Here is a 16,618-nt window from a genome sequence, read left to right as displayed (position 1 = left end):
AAGTGAGTATATACCATTTGAGTCTTTCTGCTTCTGGGTTAACTCACTCATTATGGTCATTTCTAGCTCAATCCATTTATCCACAAATTTCGGGAATTCCTTGTTTTTAATAGCTGAATAGTATTCCATAGTGTATATGTACCACAGTTTCTTTATCCATTCTTTTATTGAGCGACACTTAGGCTGTTTCCATGTTCTGGCTATTATGAATAAGGCTGCTATGAACATGGTTGAGCAAATTTTCTTGTTGTGTGCTGGAGAATCTTCTGGGTATATTCCAAGGAGTGGAATAGCTGGGTCTTGAGGAAGCCCTATTCCCATTTTTCTGAGATAACACCAGATAGATTTCCAAAGTGGTTGTACTAGTTTGCATTCCTACCAGCAATGAAGGAGTGTTCCTCTCTCCCCACATCCTCGCCAGCATGTGGTGTCCCTTGAATTTTTTATCTTAGCCATTCTGATGGGTGTAAGATGGAATCTCAGAGTTGTTTTGATTTGCATTTCCCTGATGATTAAGGAGGTTGAGCATTTCTTTAAGTGTTTCTCAGCCATTTGATATTCCTCTGTTGAGAATTCTCTGTTTAGTTCCAAGCCCCATTTCTCAATTGGGTTATTTGGTTTGGTGGTGTTTAATTTCTTGAGTTCTTTATATATTTTGGATATTAGACCTTTGTCAGATATAGGGTTAGTGAAGATCTTTTCCCAGTCTGTAGGCTGTCTCTTTGTTCTCTTGACAGTGTCTCCTGTCTTACAGAAGCTTCTCAGCCTCATGAGGTCCCATTTATTAATTGTTGACATTAATGCCTGGGCTGTTGGTGTTCCGTTCAGGAAGTTGTCTCCTGTGCCAATATGTTTCAGGCTCTTTCCCATTTTTTCTTCTAAGTGACTTAGTGTCTCTGGTTTTATGTTGAGGTCTTTAATCCACTTGGATTTGAGTTTTGTACAAGGTGACAAATATGGGTCCAGCTGCATTTTTTTTATACATAGACATCCAGTTAGACCAGCACCATTTGTTGAAGATGCTATCCCTTTTCCATTGAATGGATTTGGCTTCTTTGTTGAAAATCAAGTGACCATATGTATGTGGATTCATATCTGGGTCTTCAATTCGATTCCACTGATCAACCAGCCTGTTGCTGTGCCAGTACCATGCTGTTTTAATTACTATTGCTTTATAGTACAGTTTGAGATCAGGTATGGAGACTCTTCCGGAGCACCTTTTATTGTACAAGATTGTTTTAGCTATTCTGGATTTTTTGTTTTTCCATATGAAGTTCAGAATTGAACTTTCAATGTCTTTAAAAAATTGTGTAGGTATTTTGATAGGGATTGCATTGAATCTGTAGATTGCTTTTGGTAGGATGGCCATTTTTATTATGTTAATTCTCCCGATCCATGAGCAAGGAAGATCATTCCATCTTCGGATGTCATCTTCAATCTCTTTCTTTAGAGTTTTGAAATTTTTTTCAAACAAGTCCTTCACTTGCTTCCCTACACCTTTATTCTTATTATAAAGATTTTTCAAGTTCAGTTCTTCTTGATGCATATTTCTCTGAAGTGAAACTGCATTTAGTTGTAAAATATCTGAAAAAAAAACCAACAACAATAGAGCCATTGTGTGTCGTTCACTGAAATTTTAAAGAAATAGTTGTACAGTCACCAAACCTCAGAGGTATCATGAACTCCTAGATACTAGTATATTTCCAGATACAAAGGTGTCAACTCAGGGTACGCTATGACTGGAGAAATGAAAAGATGAGGTGGAGCATGTGAGCACTGTGTAACATGATTTCTAGGTCTTAGTCTGTATTATGGAAGGCTAATAAAAAAAGGAAGTAAGTGAATGTCGGAAAGAAAAGAGGGGGAAGAAGAAAAGGAAGGAAGGAAGGGAGGGAGGGGAAAAGGTAGAAAAGAAAGAAATAAGAGACACCAATACCATAAAAATTTCCAAAATTGGAAATACACAATTTCAAGGAATATCTATGTGTTATGTATTTCAGGTCTATTCTTTTGAGATTAAGACTCCCCTTTCCCTTTGGAAATTTTGTGGTAAAACTTGGCAGGTTCTTTTTATGCTTGGCAACCATATATTAACCTCTACTTACTATTTTTGAATTGTTCTAGACAATGACAATAAGGGTGAGTGACTTGGTTTCTACTCCTGATAAACTGATGTCTGTGATACTGGTGGCAAATCATTCCATTTACCTGCGTACTGTTTTCCCATGCATGTAGAGGGATTTCCTCTTTTCTTCACACTCTCTGTAGTTTAAAGTACATTCATCTAAACCTGCTTAAATTACCAGTCATGATAAAAAATATTCCAACTCCCTAAAATGCCGGTCATATGATTTCCTTATTAAAAGAAAAAAAACCTTTTTAACTTTGGCACTGTGATGACAGACAACTTTTATGAGAGCACTTTACTACCAAAAATAATGACACATTAGTAAACCTCTTAATCACAGTATGGGAGATGTTGCTAGATTTTAAGTGGTACTTGAATCTGTTTACTGAGATGTGCTAAGGTTTTAACATGAAGGGGGTGGCTGGAAACAGGAGGGGAAAGAGTATATGAGAAAGGCACATGTGATACAATCTCTTCCCTTTTACACCCATATTTCTCTCCCTTCCAGGCATCTACAGAATCTTCCAAGGAGTTTCATTACATGGAATAGAAATCCTGTTCTGCTTAAAAGCTAGACACGTATAGACCTGGAAATGCATGATGGGTATTAAAATGCATGTTAGGGAGTTCAAGTTACATAGAGCAATATATATTATGGGTCTATAGAGTAATATAAAGTGTTGACTTTATTTCTCCCCAGATACGTATATGCTAAGCTAAAAAAACAAATATATAAAAATAGAACAGTCCTAGTGTCATTTAAGAATTAGGAAGGTGACCCGAAGTTTACTGCTTTTATGGTTTGTTGGTGCATAAAGATATTTTCATAAGGAACTACTTAAGAATCGAGGTGCTTAATTCTAAAGAAAGCAGCTTGCCAGCAGAAGCCATTTATGACAGAGTGAGGGGAAGTAGCATGAAAAAAATGTAGAAGCCACTGTGTAATAACATGGACACATTTTTTTCCTCACTAAAATCTATTCTAGCCCATATGAAGCTTAAACTGGCTTCCCACTGTCAGTTTTACCATAGCTCTACTTCATTTCTGCCTCCCACCAATTCTCCCTTTCCTACTTTCTTCCCATTCTTTCTTTATTCCTTTGCTTCATTTTTCTTCTTGTCTTGTCATAACACAGACTAAGACCTGGGAACCATCATTTTGCACCATATTTTTTTTAAAAAGCCTCTTATATGTTTTAAAAGTCCACTTTCACCATATATTCTGAGAAAAACAAGCTTAGACATTTGAATCTGTCACATATATACATATATATTCACACAAGTACATAAATATACTGTGTATGTGTGGGCACAAATGTGTACATATCTGTCAATCACAGTGCATCATATGTTATACACATGGATTCAGTGGAATATTAAGAAAAGAATCCGGATTCTCCTTGGGGAAAGCAAGAACTAGAATGACTTTAAAGCATTTCTGCAGTGATTTGGAAGGAGTTAGGAGCACATATGCCTAAATCACTGCACATTTGACTTTGGTTAAAACGTCGCAGTCAAAGGAGACCTTTGTTCTGTGTACGTGCACTGTGCACGCTCTTTCCAAGTGGGCTAGTTTTGTTTTCATGCCATGGGAGCAGGTGGCATGAAGCTGTTTTGATGAGGTTAAAAGACTCCTCCCCCCCTCTCCGCAAGCAGCAGCCTCAAGTACGTCAGCAGTAATTGTGTGCATGGTTCTGCTGTGCAGGGTGGGTGGAGGCAAAATTGATATCAAATAAGGGCATCAAACTGAGATCGGAGAGTTCCGTTTAAGTTGTTGCTCATTTTTATTAGCCCCCACCAGGGTGAAAACCTTATAACTTAAAGATCCTCCACACAAGAACTGCAATTCTGGTGGATTTAAATTTTTCTCTCCAAAAAGGACTGATTTAGTGCTACATCGTGGATATAAATGAAGAGATCTCTTTATCCTCTTTTTATTTTGTTGTTGACAAGTCAGACGTCAGCTCAGTTAGATAAAAGAGAGAGGTTCTGTTGTTTGGATGTGAGGCCTTTAACGAGGATGGGAGCCCCCCGGGGAGCCGAAATCCGTGCTGCTTTTGGGGGTTTCTTGCCTTTCTTCACTCATTCTTTCTCCTTTCCAGTGGGCCTAGGGTGTGGGAACTATCCAAGGTACTAGGATGCTGGCAGCTTTGCTGTTCAATGCAGGCGGATTGCAGAAGCAGAGGAGAGATTACTGCTTATTTCAGAAGGTACGTTCTTTGTTTCAGAATCCCTGATTAATCAGCAGCAGCAGCAGCAGCAACAGACTAAGGCAGCTGGAGAGAAGAGAGAAGCAGGAAGGGAGGGAGGAGGAGGGAGGGGAGACACAGGGAGAAGAGAGAGAGAGAGAGAGAGAGAGAGAGAGAGAGAGAGAGAGAGAGAGAGAGAGGAGAGACAGAGCGAGCTGGTTGTCATGGGGGAGGGACGGTGCTACCAGCTAGGTTTTCCAAACCTTCCGTATGTGTGCAACGAGAAAAAGCATCTTTGGGGCTGAAAGGAGACATTTAGAGAGGTTGTATCTGATTTTTGTTTCCATGCGTTTTTGTCTTCACAGAACATGATCAAATGAGGTACCTTAGCCAGCTTGGTGATTGCTTCGGGTCTTGTAATCATCTGTGTAGCAAAGTGGGTAAAAATCATTCAATTTCTTCCCTGCTGGACCTGGAAGGAGAGGGGCGCTGTGCTCATCCCCACCCATTAGCTATGCCCTCTTTTCTCCGAATGTCGATGTAAGGAAGCAAGCACCTCTCTTCTGCCACTGATTCTTCCCAGCAAACTTTAAAGGGCATTTCATCTCATAGAAAGAACATCGAACATGCTCTGATCTCTAGTGATGAAGAATCTTGGATTTGACACTTTTCCCAACCAGATATAGTGCACTTTAACTGAAGAAAAACTGAACTGAACCTACAAGTCTATTTCTTATGGTGCTGGATTACTCCTACCGAACTGCCCTGAGACCAGCCTTGAGAGAGGGCACTGAAAGACTCAAGTCACCTCCTGACTATTCCACTTAGCTCTCCCCCGGGACTTAATTTTTGGTATGTATCTCATTTTTTTCAGATTCTATAAGCATGCAAATTGAATTCAGAACTAAAGAGAGGAAGCAATGGGTTATGAAATGGGATGTATTTCAGTTAGGGATACTTAATGCTGAAGTTTGCATGTTTTATTAGGTGGAGCTGAAAAAAGGTACAACATGGGCATCCACAGGGTTAGTGAGCCCCAGGCTATTTTTAATCTCTTACCCACTTAGTGATTACCATGGAAATGTTAAATGGATTTTCATTAGTAAAATAATCCATGCTGAATTATTAAAAGAAATGGAAGTGTTTCTATGCCGTTAATTGCCATTCACATTGTATATGCTGTTCTTTACTTAATTCCATACCATAAATATTTTACAACAGGCTCAGTTCATTGGTGTCATCAGTGAGAGTCCAGTATTGCATTCTTAGGGTGAAAAAAGATATACTCTCTTCAAAAAAGAAAAAAAAACCCGAATTGCTAGACGTACTTTGAAGGTGAAACTGCTTATTCCTGGCAGCTTTCAAATAGAGATTTTCCAGAAAATGTGTTTTAATACTAATCAATATTAGGAGAATTTCAATAGTCTTACAAAATGTATATCTGCTGTGGAACTGTAGGTGGACTTGCTTAACTTGGGACATGCACTTATTTCATTGAAATAACTCCTTTCTAATTTTTCAAACTACCCAGGAGTATTGAAGTACTTGGAATGCAGGCATTTCACACCTGGGAAAATATAGCTTAAAAATATTCATCTTTACTGAAAAATGCTAATATTGTTTTTGTACTAAAGGAGTAGATTTACTTTTCTAAATGTAGTGAATCAATATAATGACATTTAATAGAAAATGTTACATGGTATAATTTTGATAAATTTAGCAATCAAGAATTTATAATCAATAAATGCAAATTGGTGACTAGAGAGTAACAACACAAGTTAATCTACCAAAATTTTACATTTTTGGATACTTTCCAATTTACTGGATGTATTGTTAAGTGTCAGCTTAAAATTTAATGAGACAATGTAAGCCAGACATGTATAAATGTTCATGTTTTCTTTGAAAGGTAGAAAGTACTTTTGTACAACTCAGAGAAAAAGAAAATTATGTGAAATACTTTAATATTTAGGAAATTGTGAAAGCCAAGCCCACCTGTGAAAAATACTAAAACTTTACAAGGGACAAGCAGAGTTATAAAACTTGAATTGTTTGTAAAGTTGTGTAGAAGTGTCAAATCTCAGGGAAAAGAATGGTGTCCATTGTTTAAAATCAATCTGTTAGCCATAGACCCCCAGCTCAATTAGGTGGCTTCCACTGTATCTCCAGTCAGCAGTTTATTACATTGACTGTATCTGCTTTGCAAATACTGCCTTGTAAGCGTCTGGAACCAACTGGCACTGGCTCTTTGCTTTACTCCCTAATATTAGAGGGAATATATGCAATCTTTTGGGAGTTTTGGTTAAAAGATACCATGACAGCCTGGAAGTTAGGGAAATGCCTGGTATATGATGCTACTGTATTTGTATGATCTGTGCCCACTTCCAAATTTGGGATGGAGATAGTAGAGAAAAACTCACTGCTAAGAAATCTGCTTTCTGAGAAAGAAGCAATCAATGCCTTTGTAGTTAGTCTTCTGGCTTTCTTGGTGGTAACTTCTTCCTCATTTTGTGCAAAAATGGCTTCATTTTTGAGGACATTGAGAATGAGAATATGAATGCAACAATTTGTGGGATGGGGGATAGAATTTCAAGCACAGAACAAAATATGTCACACTAGAATTTGATCATTTATAGGACTTTTATTGCAAAAATTTGATATCATTTGCATGGCTATGGGTTTTACTGTGCTATCCAGTTTTGAAGTACTAATCTATGAAGTTAGCAAATTTTAGGTATGAATTTGCATGTGTATTTAACATATGTATGTGAAGCCTGATTACTACTTATATTTTCACATGCAATGTGCGGGGTGTTGTTTCAGATTGATGTAAGTATATGCAAACAATGTAAAATGGTTTCTATACTGGTGAACCATGCGACAGCAACACACAGCAACAAAACAGTCAAAATCACCTGGGGAAACTTTCATTGGATCTAAGCCCCTAGCATTCTCCATCTTAGGGGAGATGCAATAATGAGAATGAGAATGGAAATCAAATTTTTATAACTCAAATTCCAAAAGCTTCATATAGCATTAAAACAAGTGCACTTTTAAAACCTCAAAAATATATAAAGAATAGAAACTAGGGATCGTACACCATCCTCAAATAGATTGAAACATAAATAGGAAGGAAGGGTAAAATATCCAGCCTTGCATAAATGCATTTATTCTTGTCTATGTAGTATATTTCAGTATATCATAAAGCACATTACGACAACAGCATGAAAAGAACTTTACTTTACTCTGGTCATGAAATTATCTAGCAGGATTCACCATGCCCTAAAATATGGAAATTCTTATGAGATTTTAAATATGGAGGAAACAATTCAAACCAAGTCAGACTGTTTTTCATTCTTAGCCACTCAAAATAAGTGGCAGAATTAAGATTAAAGAAGTTGTCACCACTCTGTATCTTGAAAAAGCTGAATCTCATAGAGAGGGCAGCTTCATTTTAGAAATTTGGGGTAAAGAGTTTAGGGAAAAACAAAAACCATCAAAGACCTGGAGACTAGTGGACTGGTTCATTCAGAGCATGCTGGTACATATAGAACTCTGCCCCGAGTAAGTAGAACTCAAGGTTCACCACAGGGCTCAGTCTTACTGAGTGAGTGTGCATCTCCAACAAGCCCACCCTTACATAGCTGGAGTGGGGGGGGGGATATAGCAATGCAGGAGGTTACACTAAGTAAAGAAGTGGTTCTAAACTTTAAACAAAGGGAAGAGAGATGGGTAGAGATAGATGAAAAACCAAACAAACCAGAGAGCCTGAATATTCATTTGATTCCCTTGTATAACTTCTCTCCCACACTAGCATGTGTCTTTGGGGAACTCACATCATGAGTTGGTGCCATATTAAATAGATCCTGAGAACAGACACTACAAACAGTGGGTTTCTTCACTGATGGAGGAAAATACCACACAAGCACATAATCTTGGCGAAATCTGCATTCATTTATTTTTAAAAATGCTCCTTATTTAAATTTCTCTTTAATACTAAGTATTACGTAACTGTTTGGATCTTGAGTTTATTATCTTGTAATAGCTACAAAAAGAGAAAAGGAAAATGGGGATTTCATAATTTTATGTTTCTATCAATTTCATTTGGAAATACATAATTTTTGCTGTGTGGGTTTGGATAATGAGAGTTTTATTTCTGTGGAGGCTTTGTGGAGGATTAATATCACTATCAGCTCTAGATTCAACAATGGTAAGGAACAATGATGGCTGTATTATTAAAAATATATGTAGAAAACTCAATATGAAGATAAATGCTTAGCTTAATTTCTTTTGGTCATTATAAGAATTTAATTGGTGCATTTTAGTTAAGACAAGCCTCAAATTTTAGAAAGTGGCACAATATTACACTGCAGTCTTTATGAAGGGTGTGGCCAACAGGCTACCCATAACAAAGCGAAATAATAGTATAACATGAAAGCTGAAAAAATTGTTATCCACTTTAATTTTTAACACAGCATCAGTAGCTTTGTAAGATCAGATGTGATTGTAGACATAGTAATCTAAATATTAGACCTAAGTATTTCCAGACAGAATCCCTGGAAATGCAGAACATAGAAGTATAGCAGAACATACAGTAAAGACCTTAATTTTGCTGTGTATTGTATGGGATACTAAACTTATTATTTAACTACCATCCCAGGGGAATCCCTGATATAATTATTAATTCCAATAAACACATACATAGAACTGCACTATTTTGATCAGTGCTATGGCTTCTAAAGGAAGCCTATCTACTCTCAGAATGAAGACACAACACTCCAAGAATATAGGTAGGCATCAAAGTCTCTCATTTGTTTTAAACAAACAATGGGTACACAAACTATCATTGGCCATAGGACGGCAGAATCTCTCCTTCAACATTATGCATTCTGTTGTTGCTGTAACTAATCTGAACCCAAACAAGAGAGGTGGCCAGTTATTGAGGAAATACCAAAGATGCTACCTAGACTACAGAAACCCAGTTGCCTTTCAACAGTGTATACTAAAAAAATCTACTAAGGAATTCACTGTCTGTTTAAACAGATTTGCAGTTCAAGAGGCAGGAAGTACAACCAAGTCTTTGATGAGCTCAACATGGAGCACGCCTTGCTCAATGTCTATCTGATCCATAAGCGTGCATTCTGAGAACACAGTCATGAGTATCTAGATGGATGTTTATGCTCACATAGCAAATGGTAGTAGTTGTAACAAGGTAGACAACACAGAGTTAAAAATTTTTTGCTGAATGTGTTCACTGTGACAGTGATATGATTCATTCCTCTGAAAAATATCCTTTAGTTTGGAAAGGCAAAGTTGAAAAGTTAGGGGTGGAGTGAGCTTTGTGGTCCATAAAGCCCAGTGTCTTTGGTTTCTTTTCTTTTCCTTCCTTCCTTTTTTCTTTCCTTCCTTCCTTCCTTCCTTCCTTCCTTCCTCCTCCTCCTCCTCCTCCTCTTCTTCTTCTTCTTCTTCTTCTTCTTCTTCTTCTTCTTCTTCTTCTTCTTTCTTCTTCCTCCTCCTTTTAAGATATGGACAATGGGAGTGGGTATGGATAAGTGCCTTGATCACAAATTATTTGGCTAGTAAAGAAATAGATTAACTTCTAGTTTGGCCTCCATGTGTAGAACTGTGGTTAAGGACGTGGTATTGTCTTAAATATTCCTATGCCTACCTATTTCCAAGTAAAATTAGCTTCTCAAGGAGCCATTCTGTTAAATATAATAATTTCCACAGTTATGAATTGGCCTTGTGTCCCAAGTTCCATCTTCAGATCCTACAGGTGGTAGGAGAAAATGGGTTAGTAAGAATTGACCTCTAACCTCTACATTCATGCTATTGCAAGCATGTCTGAACACAAACACAGACACACATGCACATGAGCACTTCCACAAGCATACACACAAACATACAAATATAAACATTCATATATACATACACACATAAATAAAATCAGTCAATAGTAATTTTTAAACAAGTTTAATTTAAATACCAATTGAGAGTGAGTGACATATGGCAGATGGTTAGTAAAGGTGCTTGCCACCAAGTTTGAGAATCTGGGCTGTACCCCCAGAATCCACATGAAGGGACATAATAGCCAATTTCTTCAAGTTGTTCTCTGACCCCCATGTGGAAGTTGTGGCATCATATACCCCTCAAGATGAGACTTGGTAGACTGTGGTCAGATGTTGGGGGAGGAAGGCACTCTCTCTCAGAGGTCTAGAAGAGAGGAATGGAGTGGGAGAGGGAGGTGATAACAATGAAGATGTAATATAAATATATACATAAATTATAATAAATAAAAAATGAATAAATAAAAATTAATCCACCAATGACGGTAACAAAAACATTTATTTTAAGAGAGTTGGTGAAAGGCTGTACTAGAACCATCAGCATCTGGCTTATTGAACACACACATATATGTTGTTTTAAGCCAAATCCTCATGACATAGTCCATTTCAACTGTCATCATTGTTTTGATGTGAAGTGAAGCTTAAAAGCATCAACGCAAAACCACAGACCTAGAAATTATTTATTTGAGTTTTTAGAGCATGTGGGAAAACTTCCACCTGTGCCTACATGACTTCTTCCGAGCCCCATACATCACATACTGATATCCATGGGGACTAGCAAATAAAATACATGAACTTAATCCTTAAGAGGATGCCAATCTTGCTTTAAAGACCATGTGCAAATGTTGAGAAGTTGTACCTATCTATCTATACAATAGTAGAAATAAAGAATGCATGGCCAGCTAGTGATGGAAACAGTCCAGAATCAGATGGGTTATAATTATTCATTCCAGTCTTCCCTGCAATATGACATCTAGAAGATTACAATGTAACGTTCATCATGACCTTATTTGTAACAGGTGACCAATACGATATTAAATACATGGATGATCATATGACAAATGCCTTCCTAGAGGCAGGTATGGGCACATAAATTAATATGTAGCCCAGACTTATAATACAAAGTTTGACTTGATGATATGGTTGATTTTCATATAAAAATCAACATGAGTTTAAAGAAACCTATCCCAGGTATAAACATTTTGCAATAATACTATTTCAGATTTTCTCAGAACAATAATAATTTAAACTTCATAGGATTTAAAAGACTATTGACAAAGACACTTAATGTTCAGAAACAATCAGCAAACCTTGTTAATAATCATAATATATAAATTGTGTAAGAATCACTAGAATTGGTAGAAATCCTCAGCAAAAAATAAATAAATAAATAAATAAATAAATAAATAAATAAATAAATAGAGTCTGTTGGATAATCATGTTTTTTTGCAGCTTGGAAAAATGCAGTTTTGCTGGAGGGCAGAGCAGGAAGAATCATTCTAGCCTGAGGTGTTACCTCTGGCATGCCTGTAACAGTGAGTTGGCTTGCTTAACTTAGGCAACATTAATTGTCACAAAGTTAGGTTGGTCCTTTTTTAGCCTGGAGTATCTACTGTGGATGTTCTTGATGCAAGTGAATTCCTGGTGATGGCAATGCTTCAGACAGCTGAAAGAGACTTTTCTTCATTTCTCTCACCAAAATGGCATTCATTCACAATAGTAACTTGCTTATCTTCTAGGTGCCTTCCACTTAAGCATATGGTGTGATGGACTAATGGAAAAACACAACTCCATTTGATTATATAGTTGGAATTTAAATACTATTCATCTCTAACCCTCTGGAGCTTAGAAATCAAACAAAACATAAGAAATTCAACATAAAAATTCAAAGCCAACAAATAACCTTCGGTTTCTAAAATGTCGAAGACAGGGAAATAATTTAAGTTCAGCATGTGATTTAAATTTGTGCAAACTGGAAGCTAAAAGGCTAATACTTTATGATACAAAGTGAGATTTCCATAACCACAACCAGGTTATGAAATATGATTTTCATTAAAACGACTATGATATATACTTAAAAGGGAAGCTTTTTGACTTCTGCATCACATAGAAGGAATCAACATGTCTATGATTTTAAAATGATATAAATATTTGTTTGTTTAGAGACAGTGTCTGAACATGACAGACAGGTGTCTCATGCACTTGTATCACTTTTCTACACTACAATGAATGCAAAGTTAGGAAACTTATTAACATAGAAGGTTAATATTTTAGTTTTATGTAATTTTGTACTTTATCATTGTTAAAGAATTTTTTCCTATCTTGAATATTTGGAAGTTTTTCGAGACATGGTGATTTCTACACCTTGCCTGTCTAACCATTCATCCATCCATCCACCCACCCATTCATTCATCTCTCTGTTCATCCATCCATCCATCCATCCATCCATCCATCCATCCATCCATCTTTCCTTCCATCCATTCATCCATCCATCCATCCATCCATCCATCCTTCCATCCATCCATCCATCCTTCCATCCATCCATCCATCCATCTTTCCATCCATCCTTCCATCCATCCATCCATCTTTCCGTCCATCCATCCATCCATCCTTCCATCCATCCTTCCATCCATCCATCCATCCATCCATCCATCCTTCCATCCATCCATCCATCCATCCATCTATCCATCCATCCATCCCTTCATCCATCCACCCATTCACGCATCCATCCACTGAACCACAGAACCACTTCACATTGATATTGTTGCCAAGCTTCTTCACCAACATCATGATAGTATCACACGTTAATGCACATCCAACTGCTTAGTTCTGCTCTAAGTTCTTCATGAGACTCCCTCCTATTAATCACCAGCCAGGGGAGCTTTGTCACTCTCACTTTACATCTGGAAGCTGTACAGAGATGCACTAGGTAAAAGTTCCATGTTTTAAAATATGGCTTGATTTGGCTTTAATTTGTCCATCATTGCTTCTGTGACTTTAGCTTTTAAAGCTCTGAGACCTTAGTTAGAAGTCCTATAGTGATATCTAAGCTACTGCTGCTATAGTGCTGAGGACATGTGTCATCCTGATAATACACAATGTGCATCATAGTAAATTATGACATGAAGCAATTATAGCAGTCCATTTTGAAAATAACACAGGGTCACAAGAGCATACAAATTAAATGTCAGATGTGCTTTTTCTTGATTGCTGTTATATTTTATATGGGCATTTCACATTTATGCAATTTCACTTAAGGATTTAAAGAAAAATGTAATTCAGTTTCTCTCCTACACAGCATAATTTTAATTTAAAAATGCATGGGAAAGTCATTATGATAATGAAAATACAAAATTTGAATCTATAGAATTGCAACAACATATTTTGAGGAAGAAAACCATGACTGTAGCTACGTAAGACAAATATTTATCTTCAGATAGAATATTTATGCATTCACAGGTGGCAGAGCAGAACTGTGGTCCTCTGTCCTGTGGATGCCTCTGCTTAGATGGAGCATCTCATTTCCAAGTAACACTCATCTCATGTTATTTCAAATACATAATCACTTGTAGTTTCTAATGAGATATTTTTTTCAAGGGACAGCTTAAATTAAAATTTACAATCTTAATTTTTTATATGAAATTCAGCTTCAATCAAGTGAACAGAGAGGCCTAAAATGACATGAATCTTTTTAAGCCTATTATTTTCATTAATGGTCTATAACTACTTTTTGCTTTAGCTCACCATTACTTAAATGCATTTTCAATACACGAATATATTTAGAGTGTAGGTGTATATGCAAATGAGCACATGTGTGCCCTTGTGCAAGTGTGGAGATCAAAGGACAATTTGGAAAGCCAGTCATGTTCTTCTACCCTATGAATTCTGGGACTTGTCAGAAAGCTACTTTACCCCTCCTTTACCCACTGAGCTATCTTGATGACTCTTAACTTAAACGTTATAACTCACCAGAGCTGCGTATATCCTGAGGAGTCTGGTAATTCACTGAAGGATTGGGATGACAAAAGCTTAGGGACAAAGCTTAATAACTTTGCTAAGGGTATGATGTGTTGTCAATCTGCAGAAAACATCCGTTTCCATGATACCCTCCAAGATGATGAGTGTGAATCCTGAAGATGACCCTTTGGACACTTTTCTCCAGTATATTGAGGACATGGGGATGAAGGCATACGATGGCCTGGTTATTCAAAATGCGTCTGACATTGCTCGCGAGAATGATCGCTTGAGAAATGAAACAAATCTGGCCTACCTGAAGGAGAAGAATGAGAAACGGCGAAGACAGGAAGAAACAATCAAACGGTAAGTACAAAGCAGTGCAATCCATGAGGGGATCTACAAATTCTGCTAGGACTGTGTTGCTAACACCTAGCCAAGCAGGGGCTGGTCAGACTCTTGGCGGATACATAAGTCAAAGAGACACCTGAGCTCTACCAAAGCTCCTCCTTCCTGTTGACATTTCGTGGCCTTCATTGCCAACAGTTACTTGCCTGTGCTTTGTGCATATGGAGGTACAGATGGGATGCGGAGAGAATTCAATTTTCTCCCCCATCAAAGCTTGTGTTGAACAACCTCTTAGAATAAGCACCAGGGAGCACAGACGCATTTTTAACAGCCAGCGTTTTATGAGAATGTCCACCTTTAATGGCCTATGTTTATGGTTCTTACCTTAAAATAGAGTTCATCTGTTTCCTACAATATGGCCAAGACTGGTGAATAATTAGATGTGCATGAGCCTCTGAAGGCAGTTGGAATCCTTGGTGTATGATCCTGAGCAATTTTATGGCAATTACGCCTCTTGGTTTGGTACCTAGGGTCCCGAGTTTGTTCAAATGAAACTGGTTTCATGATGTAACACCTACTGGTGACAAGCTAATGAGTCCCAGGCTGTAAGCCTTCTTCAAACAGAGGTTAAACTCCTAATGTGTGCACACAAAGGGACACACAACTGTTGTTTTTTTAAATAGAAAACTAAAGCATGGTTGTGTGTGTGTGTGTGTGTGTGTGTGTGTGTGTGTGTGTGTGTGTGTGCGTGTGTGTGTCTTTCCCTGAAGTCACACACTGGGCTTTATGGAATCCTGTTTTACTGTTTGAATTGACTTGCCAAGTTCAAAAATTCAAAATGTAGGAAATTGCTTCCTTCCGTTATCTGCATGACTGAACAGTGAGAGGGTGTTTGGATAGTTCATAGAAGATTTTCCACCTAATATGTGATTTACATACTCTCTGGGAAGATTATGATATTAAGGAAATGAAAATATTTTTTCAAGTCCAATTATTTAGGCTGTAAAGAGGCGAGGCAATGTTGCATGAAACCAGTAATTTAAAGAAAATGTTTTACATGTTAGAGAAAGATGGAGGGGGGAGAGAGGAGGGGTGGAGTTAAAGAGTAGGGAGGGAAAGAGAGAACTAGAAAGAGATGTTTTAGAAGACAGTGTTGAAAGGGGACACTGTTTTACCACTGGATTATTCAAATTTTCACAACATTTTTTCCTGTTAACATCTCTGACAGACTTCTGCATGTATATCAGTGTTTTCTTTTACTTTAATTTTGCATGTTGAGTTTTTAAAAATTCAAAGGAAAGGAGATAGGTTATATGATTTCTAGAGAATCACAGCAGTATAATCAGAAGTTTTGTAATCTTGTGGTTGAAAATTACCAATTAAATATTTTATATGTGAGGATGCAGACTTATTTACTGCAATATCCTGTTGGTCCCTGAGAGCGCCATCCCGTACACATCTGTCCCACTACTTGTGGTTCATTAAATGCCTTTAGTAAGTTTCCCTATAAATATCCAAACATAGTGACAGCAGAAGCGGCTAAGTTTTGAACGCTCTTACTGCATGTGGTGCTGTGTCCGAGATGTGGTTCTATGAATGTGAGCTCACTTTGCTGGACTAAGCAGACCACTTCCTAACACTACATTACAAAGTATAAATGATAGTGCAAGTCACTTACTAAGTTGGAAAAAAAAAAGAATGTCCACCTTGTACATTAGACTAAAATCTAGCATAGCTTGATATTACAATAAAAACCATACATAAGTTAACCCTCCTGGAGCTGGAGAGATGGCTCAGAGGTTAAGAGCACTAGCACTGCTTGCTCTTCTGAAGGTCCTGAGTTCAATTCCCAGCAATCACACGGTGACTTACAACCATCTATAATGTGGTATGATGCCTTCTTCTGGTGTATATTCAGGTAAAACACTGTGTACTTAATAATAAGTAAATCCTTTTCTAAAAAGTCAACTCTGTTGTTTGGTTCTAATCAACAAGAACTAATGGTGGCTGGCTGCAGTAAAATTGGATAAAGCAGTTATGTTCTGGGCACTGATGAGACTCAGTCACTGAGTAGGGAGAGTGAACGGCAAGGATCTTCTGGTTGATCTGCTATGTGGCGTTATTGCTTGAACTAGCAGGATGACATTTCTGCTTAA

At 37.4% G+C, this 16,618-nt stretch overlaps 1 protein-coding gene across 2 annotated transcripts in view; it reads left to right on the top strand.

Annotated features, from left to right (window-relative positions):
* Positions 1-3,783: 3,783 nt before the first annotated feature.
* Positions 3,784-16,618, top strand: part of NYAP2 (neuronal tyrosine-phosphorylated phosphoinositide-3-kinase adaptor 2) — a 242,195-nt gene continuing 229,360 nt past the window's right edge. Inside the window, exons 1-3 of one of the 2 annotated variants that reach the window (XM_084780642.1) lie at positions 3,784-4,338; positions 4,683-5,169; positions 14,245-14,480. In XM_084780642.1, coding sequence (XP_084636768.1) covers positions 14,260-14,480 — 221 coding nt within the window. In that variant the 5' untranslated portion in view covers positions 3,784-4,338; positions 4,683-5,169; positions 14,245-14,259. Of the gene's footprint in view, positions 4,339-4,544; positions 4,586-4,682; positions 5,170-14,244; positions 14,481-16,618 lie in introns of those variants that run through there. The other variant, XM_084780643.1, reaches the window with a different exon arrangement.

This window comes from Acomys minous (assembly GCF_964271855.1).
Source record: "Acomys minous genome assembly, chromosome: 4".
Taxonomy (NCBI): Eukaryota; Metazoa; Chordata; class Mammalia; order Rodentia; family Muridae; genus Acomys; species Acomys minous.
This window is presented reverse-complemented; position numbering and strand designations above follow the sequence as displayed.